A 24124-nucleotide genomic window follows, 5' to 3' on the forward strand; every position below is an offset into this window, starting at 1 on the left:
TAGGTCTAACACTTAAATCTTTAATTCATCTTGAATTAATTTTTATATAAGGTGTAAGGAAGGGATCCAGTTTTAGCTTTCTACATACAGCTAGCCAGTTTTCCCAGCACCATTTATTAAATAGGGAATCCTTTCCCCAGTTCTTGTGTTTGTAAGGTTTGTCAAAGATCAGATGGTTGTAGATATATGGTATTATTTCTGAGGGCTCTGTTCTATTCCACTGGTCTATATCTCTGTTTTGGTACCAGTATCATGCTGTTTGTGTTTCTGTAGTCTTGTAGTATAGTTTGAAGTCAGGTAACGTAATGCCTCCAGCTTTGTTCTTTTGGCTTAGGATTGTCTTGGCAATGCGGGCTCTTTTTTGGTTCCATGTTAACTTTAAAGTACTTTTTTCCAATTCTGTGAAGAAAGTCATTGGTAGCTTGATGGGGATGGCATTGAATCTATAAATTACCTGGGGCAGTATGGCCATTTTCACAATATTGATTCTTCCTATCCATGAGCATGGAATGTTCTTCAATTTGTTTGTGTCCTCTTTTATTTCACTGAGCAGTGGTTTGTAGTTCTCCTTGAAGAGGTCCTTCACATACCTTGTAAGTTGGATTCCTAGGTATTTTATTCTCTTGGAAGCAATCGTGAATGGGAGTTCACTCATGATTTGGTTTTCTGTTTGTCTGTTATTGGTGTATAGGAATGCTCATGATTTTTGCACATTGATTTTGTATCCTGAGACTTTGCTGAAGTTGCTTATCAGCCTAAGGAGATTTTGGGCTGAGACAATGGGGTTTTCTAAATATACAATAATGTCATCTGCAAACAGGGACAATTTGACTTCCTCTTTTCCTAATTGAATACCCTTTATTTCTTTCTCCTGCCTGATTGCCCAGGCCAGAACTTCCAACACTATGTTGAATGGGAGTTGTGAGAGAGGGCATCCCTGTCTTGTGCCAGTTTTCAAAGGGAATGCTTCCAGTGTTTGCCCATTCAGTATGATATTGGCTGTGGGTTTGTCATAAATAGCTCTTATTATTTTGAGATACGTCCCATCAATACCTAGTTCATTGAGAGGTTTTAGCATGAGGGGCTGTTGAATTTTGTTGAAGGCCTTTTCTGCATCTATTGAGATAATCATGTGGTTTCTGTCTTTGGTTTTGTTTATATGATGGATTACGTTTACTGATTTGTGTATGTTGAACTAGCCTTGCATCCCAGGGATGAAGCCAACTTGATCGTGGTGGATAAGCTTTCTGATGTGCTGCTGGATTCGGTTTGCCAGTATTTTATTGAGGATTTTTGCATCAATATTCATCGGGGATATTGGTCTAAAATTCTCTTTTTTTGTTGTTGTGTCTCTGCCAGGCTTTGGTATCAGGATGATGTTGGCCTCATAAAATGAGTTAGGGAGGATTCCCTCTTTTTCTGTTGATTGGAAGAGTTTCAGAAGGAATGGTACTAGTAACTCTTTGTACCTCTGGTAAAATTCAGCTGTGAATCCGTCTGGTCCTGTACTTTTTTTGGTTGGTAGGCTATTAATTATTGCCTCAATTTCAGAGCCTGTTATTGATCTATTCAGGGATTCAACTTCTTCCTGGTTCAGTCTTGGGAGGGTGTATGTGTCCAGGAATTTATCCATTTCTTCTAGGTTTTCTAGTTTATTTGCATAGAGGTGTTTATAGTATTCTCTGATGGTAGTTTGTATTTCTGTGGGGTCGGTGGTGATATCCCCTTTATCACTTTTTATTGCATCTATTTGATGCTTCTCTCTTTTCTTCTTTATTAGTCTTGCTAGGGGTCTACCAATTTTGTTGACCTTTTCCAAAAACCAGCTCCTGGATTCATTGATTTTTTGAAGGTTTTTTTGTGTCTCTATCTCCTTCAGTTCTGCTCTGATCTCAGTTATTTCTTGCCTTCTGCTAGCTTTTGAATGTGTTTGCTCTTGCTTCTCTAGTTCTTTTAATTGTGATGTTAGGGTGTCAATTTTAGATCTTTCCAGCTTTCTCTTGTGCGCAAGACTGAGACACTGCTTTAAATGTGTCTCAGAGATTCTGGTATGTTGTGTCTTTGTTCTCATTGGTTTCAAAGAACATCTTTATTTCTGCCTTCATTTCGTTATGTACCCAGTAGTCATTCAGGAGCAGGTTGTTCAGTTTCCATGTAGTTGAGCGGTTTTGATTGAGTTTCTTAGTCCTGAATTCTAGTTTGATTGCACTGTGGTCTGAGAGACAGTTTGTTATAATTTCTGTTCTTTTACATTTGCTGAGGAGTGCTTTATTCCAACTATGTGGTCAATTTTGGAATAAGTGTGATGTGGTGCTGAGAAGAATGTATATTCTGTTGATGTGGGATGGAGAGTTCTGTAGATGTCTATTAGGTCTGCTTGGTGCAGAGCTGAGTTCAATTCCTGGATATCCTTGTTAACATTCTGTCTTGTTGATCTGTCTAAGGTTGACGGTGGGGTGTTAAAGTCTCCCATTATTATTGTGTAGGAGTCTAAGTCTCTTTGTAGGTCTCTAAGGACTTGCTTTATGAATCTGGGTGCTCCTGTATTGTGTGCATATATATTTAGGATAGTTAGCTCTTCTTGTTGAATTGATCCTTTACCGTTATATAATGGCCTTCTTTGTCTCTTTTGATCTTTGTTGGTTTAAAGTCTGTTTTATCAGAGACCAGGATTGCAACACCTGCTTTTTTTTGTTTTCCATTTGCTTGGTAGATCTTCCTCCATCCCTTTATATTGAGCCTATGTGTGTCTCTGCATGTGAGATGGGTCTCCTGAATACAGCACACTGATGGGTCTTGACTCTTTATCCAATTTGCCAGTCTGTGTCTTTTAATTGGAGCATTTAGCCCATTTACATTTAAGGTTAATATTGTTATGTGTGAACTTGATCCTGTCATTATGATGTTAGCTGGTTATTTTGCATATTAGTTGTTGCAGTTTCTTCCTAGCATCGATGGTGTTTATAATTTGGCATGTTTTTGCAGCGGCTGGTACCAGTTGTTCCTTTCCATGTTTAGTGCTTCCTTCAAGAGCTCTTGTAAGGCAGGCCTGGTGGTGACAAAATCTCTCAGCATTTGCTTGTCTGTAAAGGATTTTATTTCTCCTTCACTTATGAAGCTCAGTTTGACTGTATATGAAATTCTGGGCTGAAAATTCTTTTCTTTAAGAGTGTTGAATATTGGCCCCCATTCTCTTCTGGCTTGTAGAGTTTCTGCTGAGAAATCTGCTGTTAGTCTGATGGGCTTCCCTTTGTGGGTAACCCGACCTTTCTCTCTGGCTGCCCTTAATACTTTTTCCTTCATTTCAACTTTAGTGAATCTGGCAATTATGTATCTTGGAGTTACTCTTCTTGAGGAGTATCTTTGTGGTGTTCTCTGTATTTCCTGAATTTGAATGTTGGCCTGCCTTGCTAGGTTGGGGAAGTTCTCCTAGATAATATCCTAAACAGTGTTTTCCAACTTGGTTCCATTCTCCCTGTCACTTTCAGGTACACCAATCAGACATAGATTTGGTCTTTTCACATAGTCCCATATTTATTGGAGGCTTTGTTCATTTCTTTTTACTGTTTTTTCTCTAAACTTCTCTTCTCACTTCATTTCATTCATTTGATCTTCAATCACTGATACCCTTCCTTCCACTTGATTGAATCGGCTACTGAAGTTTGTGCATGTGTCATGTGGTTCTCGCCCAATGGTTTTCAGCTCCATCAAGTCATTTAAGGTCTTCTCTATGCTGTTTATTCTAGTTAGCCATTTGTCTAATCTTTTTTCAAGGTTTTTAGCTTCTTTGCGATGGGTTCGAACATCCTCCTTTAGCTCGGAGAAGTTTGTTATTACCAATCATCTGAAGCCTTCTTCTCTCAACTCATCAGAGTCATTCTCTGTCCAGCTTTGTTCCATTGCTGGCGAGGAGCTGTGTTCCTTTGGAGGAGAAGAGGCACTCTGATTTTTAGAATTTTCAGCTTTTCTGCTCTGGTTTCTCCTCATCTTTGTGGTTTTTTCTACCTTTGGTCTTTGATGATGGTGACATACAGATTGGGTTTTGGTGTGGATGTCCTTTCCGTTTGTTAGTTTTCCTTCTAACAGGCAGGACTCTCTGCTGCAGGTCTGTTGGAGTTTGCTGGAGGTCCACTCCAGACCCTGTTTGCCTGGGTATCACCAGTGGAGGCTGCAGAACAGCAAATACTGCAGAGTGGCAAATGTTGCTGCCTGATCTTTCCTCTGGAAGCTTCATCTCAGAGGGGCACCTGGCTATATGAGGTGTCAATCGGCCCCTACTGGGAGGTGTCTCCCAGTTAGGCTACTCAGGGGTCAGGGACCCACTTGAGGAGGTAGTCTGTCCGTTCTCAGATCTCAAACTCCATGCTGGGAGAACCACTACTCTCTTCAAAGCTGTCAGACAAGGATGTTTAAGTCTGCAGAAGTTTCTACTGCCTTTTGTTCAGCTATGCCCTGCCCCCAGAGGTGGAGTCTACAGAGGCAGGCAGGCTTCCTTGAGCTGCAGTGGGGTCCACACAGTTCGAGCTTCCCAGCCAATTTGTTTACCTACTCAAGCCTCAGCAATGGTGTACGCCCCTCCCCTAGCCTTGCTGCTGCCTTCCTGTTTGATCTCAGACTGCTGTGCTCGCAGTGAGCGAGGCTCTGTGGGCATGGGACCCTCTGAACCAGGCTCAGGATATAATCTCCTGGTGTGCCATTTGCTAAGACCATTGGAAAAGCACAGTATTAGGGTGGGAGTGTCCCAATTTTCCAGGTACCATCTGTCATGGCTTCCCTTGGCTAAGAAAGGGAATTCCCCGACCCCTTGAGCTTCCTAGCTGAGGCCTCACCCTACTTCGGTTCACACTCTGTGGGCTGCACCCACTGTCCGACAAGCCCCAGTGAGATGAACCTGGTACCTCAGTTGGAAATGCAGAAATCATCCATCTTCCGTGATGCTCACGCTGGGAGCTGTAGACTGGAGCTGTTCCTATTTGGCTATCTTGGAACTCCAGCGACAAGTCTCCCACTCTTAAGTGTTGGAGGAAGTTCATATCCAAAAGGAGGAAGATTAATTATAAATTAGTAGCAAGGTTTTTTTTCAAAGAATCATGAGTTTTTGCTGAGGATAGAAACAAGAAGAAGTAATAGAGGTTTTTTAAAAAAATAATTTCAACTTTCTTTTTAGACTTGGAGGTACATGAGCAAGTTTGTTACCTGGATATGTTGCATGATACTAAAGTTTGGGATGCAAATGGTCCCATCACTCAGGTAGTGAGCATAGCACTCAATGGTTACCCAAGAGTGAAAATCTTAATAGTTTTTCAACCCTTGCCCCCTCCCTCTCTGACCTCTCTAGTAGTCCCCAGGGTCTATTGTTCCATCTTTATTTCCATGAGTACCCAATGCTTAGCTCCCACTGATAAGTGAGAATATGTCATGTTTGGTCTTCTGTTCCTATATTTATTTGCTTAGAATCATGGCCTCCAACTACATCCATGTTGCTGAAAAAAATATGATTTCATTATTTATGACTGCATAGTATTCCATGGTCTATATGTACCACTTTTCTTTATCCACCATTGATAGGTACCTAGGTTGATCCCATCTTTACTATTGTGATTAGTGCTGCAATGAACATATGAGTGCATGTGTCTTTTTGGTAAAACAATTTGTTTTCTTTTGGGTACCCAGTAATAGGATTACTGGGTTGAATGGTAGTTCTGTTTTAAGTTACTTGAGAAATTTCCAAACTGTTTTCCACAGTGGCTGAATTAATTCACATTCCCATCAACAGTGTGTACGTGCTCACTTTTCTTCACAGCCATGCCAGCATGTTGTTTTTTGACTTTTTAATGATAGCCATTTTGACTTGTGTGAGATGGTATCTCATTGTGGTTTTGATTTACATTTTGATGGAGGTATTTCAGAATGGGTAGTCAGGGAAGCCCTTTCTCAGGTCATGATATTTAGGCAAAGGCAGGATTAATGAGAAGAGATCACGAGAAAGAATAGGCCAGGCAGAGGGAATGGCTGGTGCGAAGGCCCTGAGGCTGGGATGAGCTTGGCATCTTCCAGGAACAGAGAGAAGAGCAGTGTGACTGGAAAATATACAGGTAGAATGGTGTTTAGGGAATTGGGAAGGGGCCGGCTCCCAAAGCCACTTATGGACCAAGTACAGCCAACACCCAGCAAAGCCATCCAGACCTTTCCAGGCACCCTTTTTTCTCTGCCCCAGTGGGATGTCTCCCTGTCCTCAGGCCAGCCTGCTCTGCCCAGGTCTGACCCTAGCACTGCTAAGCTCTTCCTTCCTCCTTCTTATCCGCTCAGTGGCATCGTGAGGGGACTTACAAACCAGGCCAGCCACCAGATATGCTGGCAGCTACAACTAGGTTCTTGGAAAAGATGGATCTGTCCCCCATAATTGTTAAAATTCATGCAAATCCAACTTCAAATCCTTGCTTGGCCACCAACCAAGCTCAATGGCACTGGATCCATTCGTTAACTTCTCTAGAAACCACTGTTCTCTTCCGAGATGAGACTAGGGTTTTGGGGAGGGTGGAATGCAAAAACACACATCAGCATTTGCTATTATGCCTGGCATGTAGCAAGTGCTCAGGCAAAAATAGGCTCTTATTTTTTATTATTACTTTTGTTGCTGCTGCAAGAGGACATGTAATGAAAGAATCAAGAATTCTGCCCTTGTAAGATAAATTCTCCCCAGCTGCTGACTTTAGGGAACCCTGTTTGGTTCCTCTCTAGCTTCCATCTGCTTGATTCTTGCCTGCGGAGCCTGGCGTGATGAGCTGCTACAGTCTGGAAATGCAGATGCTGTTTCCTGTCCGGAAGTTCAGGGGCTGGTTCTCACAGTGGCCCGAGCAGTGGTGCCTGCAGCTGGGCCTGTTGCATTTAGTTAAGTGACTCAGATACTGTAAGTAGGAACTGAGCAGGGAGTCCTGAAAAAGACAGGCAAGGCCACACTCAGGGAAGCCAGCCCCCACTGGAGCACGCTGTCATTCCTCCCCCTTCCCTGAGCACTCAGCCCCTTTGAAAGAGAGCAAAGAAATTGTGCTGAGCTTTAATGAGGAATCAGCCAGGCGCACTTTGCCACAGGCCTGGCTGGAGGCAGAAAGAGATGAACAGGCCCCCATGAGTGAGCGACCCACCGCAGCTAAGTCGTTCCCGCGGTCGCTGGATGAGACCAGAGACCCTGTGGTCATGTGGCTTCAAGCAGCCCTAGCTCACACATGCCGCTCCCCTGCATCCCACCAACTGCTGAGCATGCCCTGCCATCTGAGGTAGAATCAACATCAGACGTCGTCAGGAGGCCGGTGATGCTGCCAGTGCAGAGCGAGGGGAGTGGCAGGCTTCCCCGGGAAATGTCAGCATTTATTGCTTTTCCCGTTCGCGTTGACCCTCAGCAAGAAAACGTTCCAAATAGCGATGAAGTCATCCCCCCTTTTTGGGGGGTCCTGGACCCAGTAATAACATCCTCCCGAAGGGCAATGAGTCTGTCTTTAACCTTGCCCTCTCTGGCAGGTGTGTATCAGTGTGGTTTCTAGAAGAATCTCTGGGCTGCCCGCTCCCTGCCTGTGGCCGCCTTCCCTTCTGGGAAAGTAACAGCCCCCGCTCCACGGTCCAGGCTCTGCTGCTCTCCTCCCGCTCCTCTGGAAACCCACTAAGTTATCTTAATTACCATTCCTCCTCGGTCTCTGCCAAGAAGTGGGGAGATTTATAATTGGATCAGTCAAATATTTGCTGTGGTTTATTTCTTTGCCTCTCGAGCTCTCGTAAAAGTTGCATTTTCATGCCACTTTGGGGTATGACTGATGACTCAAAGGCACAGCCGTCACATTGCATGCCAAAGTGGGTTATTTTTCAGAGGCCAGGGAAAAGGAGAGAACTGGGCGGGGAGAGGTGGTGTTTACTTTGGGTTATTGTGCTATCACCCTCTGGGTGGCTGCAAGAGACACAAGCGGCTTTGGGAGACAAACTTCCTCCCGCAGCCAGCCCGTGCACAGACACATCCTTCTATTGGGATTTGGTCATGTGCCTCCTAAACCCCTTCTAGAGTTTCTGCAGACCTAATGGGTAGGACGTGCTACAGAGTAACCTCTTTAGTCAACGAGGCACAGTTTGGTCCCCCAAGCATCCCCATGTCCCAGATTGATCACAATGAGGTCCTAGAACAGAGGAGCCAGATGTCCCCAATACTAAGCCTGAGTTATCAATTCCCAGTGTTGAGGGATGAAAAGGAAACTCTGGCCAGGGCCTGAGCTTTTGGAAAATGCCCTCCTTCTAGTGACAGTCAGTCTGCCAAGCAAGCTGGCCAGGCTGTAGCCTAGGAATCCTAGAGAGCAGAGGCTCCCCTACACCAGATGGCCTCCTTGCAAACCAGCTTCTCACTTGCTCCCAGGCTCCCTATCCTGGAAGGCAGTCTCCATGGCTGGCTCAGTTTATCCTCCCCCTGCATTTCTAGCCTCCAGCCCTTGCCCAAATTATAGCAGCAGTGAGTGATGCTGTGTGATGCTGCTTGACACATGTTAATCTATGTATAGTGACTCTATGTACACTCTACTCTAGAGCACTTTGAGATAGAAAGGAGGAACAAGAGGTATAAAGAGGGAAACTCCTGGGAAATTGTGATAAACAAACACCCTACACATAATAGAGTGGAATTTTACCAACAGAAGATGCTGCCGCCTTTTCCTGGGCGATCCTGTCCTGTTGTCCTGCAAGAAATTATCTTGACCAGGCACAGTGGCTCATGCCTATAGTTCCAGCACTTTGGGAGGCCAAGGCAGGCAGATCACAAAGTCAGGAGTTCGAGACCAGCCTGGCCAACATAGTGAAATCCCGTCTCTACTAAAGATACAACACATTACCCGGGTGTGGTAGCAGGTGCCTGTAATCCCGGCTACTCAGGAGTCTGAGACAGGAAAATTACTTGAACCCAAGAGGTGGAGGTTGCAGTGAGCCAAGATCAAGCCATTGCATTCCAGCCTGGGCAACAGGGCGAGACTCCAAAAAAAAAAAAAAAGGAAGGAAGGAAGGAAGGGAGAGAGGGAGGGAGGGAGGGAGGGAGGAAGGAAGGAAAGAAAAGAAAGGAAGGAAAGGAGAAAGAAAGGAAGGAAGGAAGGAAGGAAGGAAGGAAGGAAGGAAGGAAGGAAGGAAGGAAGGAAGGAAGGAAGGAAGGAAGGAAGAAAATGATCTTGAGGATCATTTGGCCTGTCCTGGGAAGGAAGAAGGGCAGTAGTTCTGAAGTCCTCACTCCTCACCACTCACTCTACCCTGCAGATGAAACCCCTATCTTCCTGGAGTTTATGTTCTTCTGAGTAGAAAGACAACACACATAAAAATAAATTATATCATTTTAGGGGGTAATAAGTGCTTTGAAGATAATAAAGCACAATAAAGGGCTACAGGATTGAGACACATCAAACACCATATCATATCAGAGTCAATATCTTCTCCAAGAGCCCCTGGCTAGCCAATTCTTCCTTAAATGAAAACTGCCCTCTGTGCTTCTGTGGGGGGGACTCTGAGGAGCCAGCCAAAACAGATGTCTTCTCTTTCCCCTGAAAAATGCCTCTTCTTAGAGTAATTTACTGGGCTGGACGGTGAGCACTGCCACTAGTCCTAAGCCATTTCCGTGTCCCTTGGCTGGTCAGGTGGTTCGGCAAGAGATGACTAATGCCCAAATTAGTAATGAGCAATGGCCCCACACAAGTAATCACCTTCAGCCAAACTCTTCCTCATGGGGGTGATTACTTGGACCCGAAATGAAGTAGATCCTTCTCACCTCGGCACCAAGGAAGTTACAGCCATTCCTCTGGCTGACAGCAATTTGTAGACATGGGTCTTTGCAGTTGGACATTTTCGAGGTTGCTAAGGAACAAATGCTTTGGTTAGAAAGGTCTCCAAAAGCAGCATCAGTTTGTCATATCACTTTAAGTCATTTATTTTATCCCACAAAGACAGCTGGGACCAATGGGATATGGGGTAGAGAGAAGCTAAACACACTCATATCTTGAGAAATGGAGAAAATTTCAACTTCTAAGCAGTGGCCATTGCCAGTGCCCCACGTGTGAAACTAGAACCACGCGCTGCTCGTCATGATCATTATGATTTGCAAGTAGGTGACTCATAGTCCCTAGGTACTTAATAAAATGGTTATTAACTTTCTGGCCCTGCCCTAAGCATTATCTCATGTCATCCTTATAACCTCCCTGAATGTTAGGTGTGATTAATTCCCTGGTATGAAAACCAAGAAGAAGGTAAAAGTAGATGTGCCCAACATCAAAGAATAGTAAGTGACAGAGTCAGAATTCAAACCCAGGTGTGTCTGATGGCAAAGCCTTTGTGTTTAAGATTATAGAGTCTTTTGTTTTCAGTGATCACATTTCAGGTGGAAAAACTGGCGATTCTGACGACGGGAAAGGCACATTAGGAGATTCCTGGAGTTTCATTCTATGAAGTTCGTAAAAGGGGTTATAGTTGATGTCTGTAACCCATAAAAACCTTTTTATGGAAGGGAAAGTGGAGAGATTGCTTAATCCTACAGTGGTGGTTTTCATTGGCTAAAACCTACACTTTGAATGTTCTCTGGAAGTCAGCATGCAAGTGACTTTTCTATGCAGTGATTTTGCAAGAGCTCACAAGATTAGTCCAGTTCTACTGGGGTTTTATCGATTTTCTTGTCAACAAGTAAGAAACATTGGTGTCCTCTTTGCCTTCTCCTTCATCCTCTCTGTCCAGCCCACGGTCAAGCCCTGTCACCTCTTCCTTAGAAATGTTCCTCCAAAGTTGTCCCCCTCTTCTCATTCACTGTCCTAATCAAACCCTTTTTTACCTCACCCCTGGGTTTCTGCAATCACTTCCTAATTGGTCCTCCTGCTTTCAGTTTTTCACCCTTTAGAATATCTCATATCCTTCCTACACACTAATTCTTCAAAACATCCCTTTCATCACATCAGTCACTGCTCAAGAGACTTCAATGGCTCCCACTTGCCTGCTACAGCATTTCACCTATTATTTAGAACAGGCCTCTCTTGGGTCCCATTTGACCTCCCCATCCCCTTATCATGGTAGCCTTAGTTGACCACTCTGTCTCTCATTAATCACTTCCAATTCTGAACCTGGTTTCCACTGAAGCAAAGTTAAACTTTAATTGCTGGTTTATCCAAGGCCAGGCACTATAAGGGCATAAACATAAACACCAAGCCAATCTATGTCTAAATTCTTGCTTGGCCACTTAGGAGCTGCGTGACTTTGGAAAAGTTGCTTGACTTCTCTGAGCCTCAGCTTTCTTATCTGTAAAATATGGATGTAAATTATACCAAGATAGGTACCAAATCAGGGTTTCTTCAAGAACTGAATAAAATGATGACAATGATCATGATGGCTAACACGTATTTTGTGTTTGCTGGGTGCCAGGCACTGTTCTAAATATTATCTGAATCCTCACAACAACCCCGTAACACAGATACTCTTATTTTCAGTTTTGCCAATGGGGAAACTGAGGCACAGACAGGGGAAGCTAGTAAGCACCTCATTCAGGATTCTCTCAGGCTCCATAGCCCTCATCATGGCCATTCTGCTGTGCCATTTCTCCTAGTAAATAATCAATAAAATGGTAGCTGGTAACATGGGTTCATAATTCTTTATCTGAAACGCTCAGGCAACCGATTACATTTTGGAATTCATAATTTGGAGGATTACGGAAAAGTTATACTTTGCATATCCTCTGTATTATATAATACAGAGGGGGACTGGAGCAACAGCATGTACCACTCCCTCCACCACACACACGCGCGCACACACACACACACACAACACACACATACAAACAAACAAAAGAAAAACTTTGGGTTAAAGCTCTTTGGATTTCAGGACAGCAGATAAGAGATTGTGACCCAGAGTAATAAAAGTATTAATAGTAGCAATCATTATGAAGCATAATAAATAATGACTGTTACTGTTACACATTTTGCGGCTCTTGTTTTCCTGAATAAGTTCATAGCAAAATGTGCTACAAAAAAAGGTCTTTCTCCATTAACAAATGGATAGGAGGGGAAGGTGCCACGTATGGGACCACATCTGCACCTTGTCTCATACATGGTACTCTCTCTTCTTTACCCAGTATGACTTCATGGAACGTCTGGACGGGAAGGAGAAGTGGAGTGTGGTTGAATCTCCCAGGGAACGCCGGAGCATACAGACCTTGGTTCAGAACGAAGCCGTGTTTGTGCAGTACCTGGATGTGGGCCTGTGGCATCTGGCCTTCTACAATGATGGAAAAGACAAAGAGATGGTTTCCTTCAACACCGTTGTCCTAGGTAGGTGTGGGATCTCTGAGATGGTACACCATGAAGGGAAGATGGAAATGTTCTGGGCTTCTCTGCAGAAAACACATCTTCTAAGGTAGTTTCTTTTTTTTTTTTTTTTTTTTTTTTTGAGACGGAGTCTGGCTCTGTTGCCCAGGCTGGAGTGCAGTGGCCGGATCTCAGCTCACTGCAAGCCCCGCCTCCCGGGTTCACGCCATTCTCCTGCCTCAGCCTCCCAAGTAGCTGGGACTACAGGCGCCCGCCACTTCACCCGGCTAATTTTTTTTGTATTTTTAGTAGAGACGGGGTTTCACTGTGTTAGCCAGGATGGTCTCGATCTCCTGACCTCGTGATCCGCCCGTCTCGGCCTCCCAAAGTGCTGGGATTACAGGCTTGAGCCACCGCGCCCGGCCCTTCTAAGGTAGTTTCTAGTACAGATGACAACCAACAAGGATCCTTTGTTTAGACCTTATAGTGTCACACACCTGAAACTAGCTCTGATTAAATGGAAATGCTGCTTAAACCATGAAAGAGCCACCAAGGATGAAATTGAGGTTAAGAGTTTAGGTCAGACTGCCTGGGTTGAGTCCTGACCACACAACCTAAGCAAATCACTTGACTTTGATAAGCCTCAGTTTCCTCATAGTAAAATAGAACTAACATGAATGCCCACCTCATAGGGCCATTGTGGGGATTAACTAGAATAAATATATAAATCTCTAAGCATATAGTAGAGAAACTACTGGCAATTCACACCAGCTCGGAATTTTTCTTAAAAATTAAGGGAACCTCAAAATATTAATAAAAAGTGATTTTTTAAAAACTTTAAATCAGATAAATTATATAGACATTTAAAAATCATGTTTTCATTCTTAAGTAGGTAAATCTCAAAGTGTTTTAATTAAGTACTTATCATTTTGGCATAGGGTAGCCCTGCCTTCTATTAGCTGCCAAGGGAAAAGCGAAGTTTCAACCAAAATGTCCTTATACATGCAATACAAAGCTCTAAAACGGTCATTCGCTTGAGGAAGGTTTCATAAAGTTTTTCTACAACAAACCCTAAGTATGTTAACAAGCAAAGAAGCTGCAGATATTTTCATTAAAGTTATGTTACTGGGATTTTTAATCTTCCTCCTGACAATAATAATTGATCCTGGGTAGAACCTCTGTGAATCAGGGGAGATTAATAGACCCATTTCACAGAAGAATAAATTGAGATTCAGAAAGCTGAACCTCTCAAAGACCCAGGCTGTGGAAACAGTGGAAATGGCATGGGCTTCTAGGTCTTGTCCACCACCTTTGTACAACACCATGTGTCCCAACAACTTTTAGCTGTAGATCTCAAGATTCACGGAGGAAGCGCACACAAGGTGGCTTCTTGAAGAAAGACTTGGTAGCTCCAGCATTAAATCCAAGATTTGCTTCCCCACATGTTAACTGGGCAATTCACTTATCTCTCTGAGCCTCAGTTTCATCATCTGTGAAAAGGTAATGACCACATCCAGAAGTAGAGGGTGATGTGAGTATCATGACAAATAAAACGTGTGTGGCATGAGTTGGTGGTCACTAAATGACATCCGATTTTTTTTTCTTTAGGAATACATCTAGTATCGCTGTTTTTCTGTTGATTACATTTTAAGAACTTTTCTATTGGCCCCATGGATTTTTCTGAGGGGCTCCATGATTCTTCAAAGAGCTATGTAATCCATCCTGAAATTCAGGTGGCAATTCTTCATCAGTGGCCACACTTCAGAATGGTGTGAAATCACATCGAGTTTTGGTACTGACCATGGGATTCACATCAATCCTTATTCCCTCTGCTAAGCAAAGGCTGACCCTGTCAAGACTGGCCAAATGCTCCAAAGCAGGAGTTGGCTCCACTGTAGCCCATGGGCTGAATCTGGCCCACTGCCTGTTTTTTTGAATAAAGTTTTATTGGAGCACAGCCCCATACATCTGTTTACATATTGTCTATGGCAGCTTTCCCACTGTCACGGCAGAGTTGAGTCATTGCAGCAGAGACCATATGGCCCACAAAGCCTAAATCGTTACTCTCTGTCCCTTTACAGACAAAGTTTGCCAACCCCTACTCTAAAGTCATGTCCTAAACTTTGTATAATGAAAGTCAGTGGAGAAGCGTTCCACAAAGGGAAAATACCCAGAATTAGGTTAGGTACCAATGGGGAAGAAAAGTAATAGGGTAGAGACTAGCTCACAAAAGGAAAAAACTAGAAACAAATTTGGAACCAGCTTGAGATGTTGAGATTTTTTAAATCTTTAGTTTAAGAACATGATGAGAAATTACTTCCTTTGTGTCGCTTTGTGTTTAAACTCAAGAGGCTTGACACATACGTGACAGCACACACCCTGCACAGCAGCTGGCTCAGCTGGGGTCTACAAGAATTCAGAGAAGTGGTTCATAACAACAAGAACAGCTATGCATTTATAGAGCGTCAACAGTGTGCTAGCCCCGGTATTATGCCTTCGTGTCTCTTGCTTCCTCAACCCATGGAGTGGCCACATGAGGTAGCACTATCACAATTCTCTGCATTTTCCAACTGAGGAATCCAAGGCTGAACGCAGTTAGAAAACTTGCCCAAGGTCACACACAGCCAGGAAAAGGTGAAATCAGGATTCATACTTTCCAGAGCCTGTGCTCTTAACCACTGGATTTCTTTGGATTCTAGCCAACTAAATCCTTTTCCCTCTAAACTTAGCACATTTTCTGGGTTTCAGATTATTTCCCAACAGCTTCTGTCCTCCTTCTCCTTTATTCACATGGACACAGGCGTTGTGGTAGTGAAATTCCCTTCCCACGGGCCATCATCCACCCTGGCCTGTTGGAGCTGGGAATAGCAATTCTCCCAAGAGGATTGCTCTTGTCTGGACTGTATCTCAAAGAGAAAGTCAAAGGTAATCGGCCTAATAGTTGGGCAGACATCTTGATGGAGCAATGATAGTAATTGGCCTGAAGTGCAGGGAAAAGAACAGTGTTTTATTTGATTCGAGGTTCTCCCACACATAACTATCATCAGAACGTTCTCCATCAAGAGCAGCCAGGAGTGCTGTAAACCCCCGTGATGTGAAACAGAAGGAAAATGTTAGACAGGTGTCAACCAGCGATCACACTAAATATACCTTCGACTTGGGGAAGTCTTTTGATGTGTTTTGGAGAGAAGCAGCCTGCTTTCAGAAATTAGTTTCTTCTCGAGACAACAGAACGGCTTTCTGGAAGCACGATGCTAGCCTCCACTTGGGTAAAATCCCATTCCCTGGGCTTGATCTCACTTCCGGAGGCCACTTCTTCCTCAAGAAAATGTAAACAAAAAGGAAAACTGATAATATCTTAAAAATATTTAACTGAGTGTTGGAGAAAGGGGATTGTGAGTTCCTTTTTATTTGAGCTTTGCCACATCATTGTTTCTCCCTCAGAAACTATCAAAATACTTTCAATATGAGTTGTTGGGAAAGTTAAATGAAAAATACTGTTTATGACAATTACTGTTTATTTAGAATTCTCCTCCCCCACATGCAGACACACAGACACACACACAGACACACAGACACACACACGCAGAGACACACACACACATAGACATACACAGGCACACACACAGACACACAGACACACACACATAGTCACAGACACCCAGACACACATACACACACACACAGACATACACAGACACACACACAGACACACATACACACACACAGACACACACACACATAGTCATACACAGACACACATATACACACATACACACAGACACACACACAGACACACACACAGACACACACAGAGACACACATAGACACACACACACAGACACACACACACAGACACACAGATACACACACACAGACATACACAGACACACATAGACATACACTTACACACAGACACACACATAGACACACAGACACACATACACACAGAGACACACATAGACACAACACATAGACACACACACACATAGACACACACACATAGACACACACAGACACACACACACATAGACATACACAGACACACAGAAACACACACACAGACATACACAGACACACAGAAACACACACACAGACATACACAGACACACAGAAACACACACACACATAGAAATACACAGACACACACATAGATATACACAGACACACATGCAGACATACACAGACACACATAGACATACACAGATACACACACACATAGACATACACACACACACATACACACAGACACACACACACAGACATACACAGATACACAGACACACACACACACACATAGACATACACAGATACACAGACACACACACATAGACATACACACACAGACACACACACATAGACATATACATACACAGACATAGACATAGACACACACAGACAAACACACATATCGACATAGACACACAGAGACACACACACATAGACTTAGGCACACACACAGACACACACACAGACGCACACATATGCATAGACACACACACATAGACATACACAGATACACACATGCACATAGACATACACATACACACAGACACACACACACACAGACACACAGACATACACATACACACAGACACACACACATACACAGACACACAGACATACACATACACACAGACACACACACACATAGACATGCACAGACACACATATACATAGTCATACACAGACACACACACACATAGACATACACACACACACATAGACATACACACACACACATAGACACACATACACAGTCATACACAGACACACACACACATAGACATACACACACAGACGCACACACATAGACATACACAGACACACACACACATAGACATACACACACACAGACATAGACATAGACATACACACAGACAAACACACATATCGACATAGACACACAGAGACACACACACATAGACTTAGGCACACACACAGACACACAGACACACACATATGCATAGACACACACACATAGACATACACAGACACACACACACATAGACATAGACATACACACACACAGACATACACAGACACACACATAGACATAGACATACACTTACACACAGACACACACACAGACACACAAACACACATAGACATAGACACACACACAGACACACATACACATAGACATACACAGACACACAGACACACACACACATAGACATACACAGACGCACACACACAGACATACACAGACACACACACATATACACATAGACACACAGACATAGACATAGACACACACACAGACACACACACACATAGGCATAGACACCCAGACACACACATACACACAGACATACACATACACACACACATAGACATACACAGACACACAGACACACACAGACATACACAGACACACAGACACGCACAAACATACACAGACACACAGACACACACACACATAGACATAGACACACAGACACACACACACATAATCACACTTGGACAACTTTTTACCAAGGACCTCTTGTATACCAAGCATTGAAAATACCTTGATGAACAGTTCAAATCGAGGGCTTGGTGAGAGAAGATAGATATATATAAGAATTACAAGAGCAAAGAGGAAGTGATACAAAGTCCAGATCGAGGAAAGTGAGGAAGACATCCAGGAGCTGAGACACAATGATAAATACCTCAAGTGAAGCCCTCCAGCCAAGCAAAGAAACTGTGCAAAGATCTCGGGCCTTTTCCATGGGATTGTGGTGGCAAAGAGCTCCCTGGACCTTTGCTGCTTGAGTGCCAAAGACGTAAGTTTTGAGAACAGGGAGCCTTGACCTCAGGAATGTCAATTTCCACCAAACCATCCCCAGACCCAGATGCTCAGTGAGAAACAATCTCTACTTCACCGTAGGAAGGACTTCAAAAAATGCAAGCTGAAGAATGATGTTCCTCTGTTTAAATGTTTCATTTATACCCAGAAGTTCCAGAATAGAACCCAAGTCATCCACATGGCCTATAGCAGGGGTCCTCAACCCTAGGGCCACAGATCAGTATTCACCATAATGTCGAATCAGCGGAAGCCCTGAGCTTGTTTTCCTGCAACTAGATGATCCCATCTGGGGGTCATGGGAGACAGTGATAAATCATCAGGCATTAGATTCTCATAAGGAGCATGCAACCCAGATCCCTCGCATGCACAGATCACAATGAGGTCTGTGGCCAATTAGGAACTGGGCCACAGAGCAAGAGGGGAGCAGTGGGTGAGCAAGTGAAGCTTTATCTTTATTGCTTGCATTAGCGCCTGAGCTCCACCCCCTATCAGATCAGCAGCGGCATTAGATTATCATATGAGGGCAAACCCTATTGTGAACTGTGCATGCAAGGGATCTAGGTTGTGTGCTCCTTATGAGAATCTAAAGCCTGATGATATGTCACTGTCTCCCATCACCCCTAGATGGGACCATGTAGTTGCAGAAAATCAAGCTCAGGGCTCCCATTGATTCGACATTATCGTGAGTTGTATAGTTATTTCATTATATATTACAATGTAATAATAATAGAAATAAAATACACAATAAATGTATGTGCTTGAATCATGCTGAAACCATCCCCAAGCCCCAGTCTGTAGAAGAATTGTCTTCCATGTAACCAGTCCCTGGTGGCAAAAAGGTTGGAGACTGCTGGCCTACATGTCCCTGGATGATCCGTCTCCCTGTCTGGATCTCTCCAAACTCAACTAATGTCACACTCTCCCTTGTTTGCTACCCTGCATCCATATTGGATTCAGTTCCTCTCTTTCCCACCCCAGAGCCTTTGCATAAGCTGTTCCTCTGACCTGGAACACCCTTCCCTCAGCTCTTTGCTTGCTGGTTTCAGCTCATCCTTCAGAGTCACTTGCATAGAGTAGAGAGGCCCTCCCTGAACACTCTCTTTAGGTAGCTTCCTCCTGTTACTCCATCTCAGTATCCTATTCTCTTCAAAGCACTTATTGTAATTTTTACTTATTCAATTTGCTTGATTTTTTTTTTTGCTTGTATTCTCTATTATTGTGCAAAGTTTTATGAGGGCTTTGCATATGAGGAGACTATGTCTGTCATTTTCACTGTGGTATCTCCAATGCCTTTTTATATAGTGCCTTGCATAATATAAGTGCTCAGTTAGTAGACTGAATCATATGTAAGAATGTGACAGATCTGAGACCTTACCCTAGTTGCAAGCTAACATGTTAGCCTGACACAGTTTCATGGATGCCATCAGAAGACATGAGACTCATGGGTCAGAGATAAGGGACTTTATTACTCAGAGCAATGCAATATCCAGAGTGTCAGTATGTGTTCTGGTTCCCCAAGCCCCAGTTCCCTCAGAGTAACTCCTCAGGGCTTCCCTCAGGTCGGGTTATGCCAGTACATATCGTGGGTTGCATTGCAGAAGAAAAACCCTGAGCTTACTGAACCCGAGTCTCTTAGAATAGGCAGTAAGCATGCTTATTCTTTGTTCCAGAGGGAGACATTGTCTTTACTATACTGGGTAATAAGTAAACCTGCCCTTTACTCAGAAGAGAGACACTACTGCTGTCTCCCAAGGCTGTTCCCAATACAGACAGCCTTGAAAAGATAGTTCAGAACTAAGGCAGTCAATGCCTGTGCTCTCAAGACATTCAGAAACATGAGAGACCCAGGGAGAATGGTCTCCCAGCACCCTGTGAAATTACTGATTTGCTGATCCACAAAAGCACCTAACGCTTTTTGAATGAGGGATGAATAAATGAAACAAATAAGTAGCCACCTGGATGCTTCTCAGCCGACATTTACACAGCCAACCTCAAGGAGTTTCAGTCTGAAATGTTAATTATTGTTATACATTAAGGAAACTGGCTTGATGGGGTCTATAGTCTTTTGTCTGATTTTGAAAAAGCAAATATACTCATTGAGTTTTCCTCAGACTGCCAGAAACCAACTACAGTGTAGTTCTGGAAGATGAGGGCTGAGAAAGGAAACACTGTAGGAAGAAAACAGAATGGTATGATTCGGAGTTTCAATCCAGAGTAGGAGTAAATGGGAAATCAGGTTTAAAGGAAACACTGTAGGAAGAAAACAGAATGGTATGATTCGGAGTTTCAATCCAGAGTAGGAGTAAATGGGAAATCAGGTTTAAAGGAAACACATCCTTTATCACTCTCAGGTAACTCCATTAGGAACAATTAGACTTCACAGCCTTTCATACTATGTCACCAGGTCAAAGTCCCCAACTCTCCAAGGGTGATATAACATCACATTTTGGGAATAGTGGCTTATACTTTCCTTTTCATCATCTTAGTAATTTGGAACCTGAAAGTCTAAAGGTATTTTGTTTTAGGACAAAAATTAGGATGATGGGGTAATAATTTTTAAAGAATATGACTATTGAATGACCCTGTCTGACAGCTTTGAAGAGAGCAATGGATCTCCCAGCACGGAGGTTGAGATCTGAGAATGGACAGACTGCCTGCTCAAGTGGGTCCCTGACCCCTGAGTAGCCTAACTGGGATACATCCCCCACTAGGTGCAGACTGACACCTCACACCACACATGGCAGGGTACACCCCTGAGACGAAGCTTCCAGAGCAAGAATCAGACAGCAGAACTCGCTCTTCAGCGATATTCTATCTTCTGCAGCCTCTGCTGCTGATACCCAGGAAAACAGCGTCTGGAGTGGTCCTCAAGCAAACTCCAACAGACCTACAACTGAGGGTCCTGATTGTTAGAAGGAAAACTAACAAACAGAAAGGACACCCACACCAAAACCCCATCAGTACGTCACCATAATCAAAGACCAGAGGCAGATAAAACCACAAAAATGGGGAAAAAGCAGGGCAGAAAAGCTGGAAATTCAAAAAATCAGAGCACATCTCCCCCTCCAAAGGAACACAGCTCATCGCCAGCAACAGATCAAAGCTGAATGGAGAATGACTTTGACGAGTTGAGAGAAGAAGGCTTCAGTCGATCAAACTTCTCAGAGCTAAAGGAGGAACTATGTACCCAGTGCAAAGAAACTAAAAATCTTGAAAAAAGAATGGAAGAATGGATAACTAGAATAATCAATACAGAGAAGGCCATAAATGAACTGACAGAGATAAAAACCATGACATGAGAAATATGTGACAAATGCACAAGCTTCAGTAACTGACTTGATCAACTGGAAAAAAGAGTATCAATGATTGAAGATCAAATGAATGAAATGAAGTGAGAAGAGAAGTCTAGAGAAAAAAGAGGAAAAAGAAATGAACGAAGCCTTCAAGAAATATGGGATTATGTGAAAAGACCAAATCTACGTCTGATTGGTGTGCCTGAAAGTGAGGAGGAAAATGGAACCAAGTTGGAAAACACTCTTCAGGATATCATCTAGGAGAACTTCCCCAACGTAGTAAGGCAGGCCAACATTCGAATTCAGGAAATACAAAGAACGGCCACAAAGATACTCCTCGAAAAGAGCAACTCCAAGACACGTAATTGTCAGATTCACCAAAGTTGAAATGAAGGAAACAATGTTAAGGGCAGCCAGAGAGGAAGGTCACGTTACCCACAAAGGGAAGCCCATCAGACTAACAGCAGATATCTCGGCAGAAACTCTCCAAGCCAAAAGAGAGTGGGGGCCAATATTCAACATTCTTAAAGAAAAGAATTTTCAACCCAGAATTTCATACCCAGCCAAATTAAGTTTCATAAGTGAAGGAGAAATAAAATCCTTTACAGACAAGCAAATGCTTAGAGATTTTGTCACCACCAGGTCTGCCCTACAAGAGACCCTGAAGGAAGCACTAAACATGAAAAGAAACAACCGGTACCAGCCATTGCAAAAACATGCCAAAATGTAAAGACCATCAATGCTAGGAAGAAACTGCATCAACCAACGAGCAAAATAACCAGCTAACATCACAGTGATAGGATCAAGTTCACACATAACAATATTAACCTTAAAGATAAATGGACTAAATGGTCCAATTAAAAGACACAGACTGGCAAATTGGATAAAGAGTCAAGACCCATCAGTTTGCTGTATTCAGGAGACCCATCTCACATGCAGAGACACATATAGGCTCAAAATATAGGGATGGAGGAAGATCTACCAAGCAAATGGAGAACAAAAAAAAGCAGGGGTTGCAATCCTAGTCTCTGATAAAACAGACTTTAAACCATCAAAGATCAAAAGAGACAAAGAAGGCCATTACATAATGGTAAAGGGATCAATTCAACAGGAAGAGCTAACTATCCTAAATATATATGAACCCAATACAGGAGCACCCAGATTCATAAAGCAAGTCCTTAGAGAATTACAAAGAGACTTAGACTCCCATACAATAATAATGGGAGACTTTAACACCCCACTGTCAACATTAGACAGATCAACGAGACAGAAAGTTAACAAGGATATATCCAAGAATTGAACTCAACTCTGCACCAAGCAGACCTAATAGATATCTACAGAACTCTCCACCTCAAATCAACAGAATATACATTCTTCTCAGCACCACATCGCACTTATTCCAAAATTGACCACAAAGTTGGAATAAAGCACTCCTCAGCAAATGTAAAAGAACAGAAATTATAACAAACTGTCTCTCAGACCACAGTGCAATCAAACTAGAATTCAGGACTAAGAAACTCAATCAAAACCGCTCAACTACATGGAAACTGAACAACCTGCTCCTGAATGACTACTGGGTACATAACGAAATGAAGGCAGAAATAAAGATGTTCTTTGAAACCAATGAGAAAAAAGATACAACATACCAGAATCTCTGGGACACATTTAAAGCAGTGTGTAGAGGGAAATTTATAGCACTAAATGCCCACAAGAGAAAGCTGGAAAGATCTAAAATTGACACCCTAACATCACAATTAAAAGAACTAGAGAAGCAAGAGCAAACACATTCAAAAGCTAGCAGAAGGCAAGAAATAACTAAGATCAGAGCAGAACTGAAGGAGATAGAGACACAAAAAAGCCTCCAAAAAATCAATGAATCCAGGAACTGGTTTTTTGAAAAGATCAACAAAATTGGTAGACCCCTAGCCAGACTAATAAAGAAGAAAAGAGAGAAGAATCAAATAGACGCAATAAAAAATGATAAAGGGGATATCACCACCAACCCCACAGAAATACAAACTACCATCAGAGAATACTATAAACACCTCTACACAAATAAACTAGAAAACCTAGAAGAAATGGATAATTTCCTGGACACTTACACTCTCCCAAGACTAAACCAGGAAGAAGTTGAATCCCTAAATAGACCAATAGCAGGCTCTGAAATTGAGGCAATAATTAATAGCCTACCCACAAAAAAAGTCCAGGACCAGACGGATTCACAGCCGAATTCTACTGGAGGTACAAGGAGGAGCTGGTACCATTCCTTCTGAAACTATTCCAATCAATAGAAAAAGAGGGAATCCTCCCTAACTCATTTTGAGGCCAACATCATCCTGATACCAAAGCCTGGCAGAGACACAACAAAAAAAGAGAATTTTAGACCAATATCCCCGATGAATATTGATGCAAAAATCCTCAATAAAATACTGGCAAACCGAATCCAGCAGCACATCAAAAAGCTTATCCACCATGATCAAAAAGGTTTCATCCCTGGGATGCAAGGCTTGTTCAACATATGCAAATCAATAAACGTAATCCAGCATATAAACAGAACCAAAGACAAAACCACATGATTATCTCAATAGATGCAGAAAAGGCCTTTGACAAAATTCAACAGCCCTTCATGCTAAAAACTCTCAATAAATTCAGTATTGATGGAACGTATCTCAAAATATTAAGAGCTATTTATAACAAACCCACAGCCAATATCATACTGAATGGGCAAAAACTGGGAGCATTCCCTT

At 42.9% G+C, this 24124-nt stretch overlaps 1 protein-coding gene across 1 annotated transcript in view; it reads left to right on the forward strand.

Moving 5' to 3' along the window:
* The window catches only part of TENM2 (teneurin transmembrane protein 2), a 689205-nt gene that overhangs the window by 500774 nt on the left and 164307 nt on the right, over positions 1 to 24124 (forward strand). The window contains exon 7 of the mRNA XM_015141369.3: positions 12122 to 12317. Within this exon, the coding sequence (XP_014996855.3) occupies positions 12122 to 12317 (196 nt within the window). The remainder of the gene's footprint in view (positions 1 to 12121; positions 12318 to 24124) is intronic.

The sequence above is a fragment of the Macaca mulatta genome, chromosome 6, assembly GCF_049350105.2.
Source record: "Macaca mulatta isolate MMU2019108-1 chromosome 6, T2T-MMU8v2.0, whole genome shotgun sequence".
NCBI lineage: Eukaryota > Metazoa > Chordata > Mammalia > Primates > Cercopithecidae > Macaca > Macaca mulatta.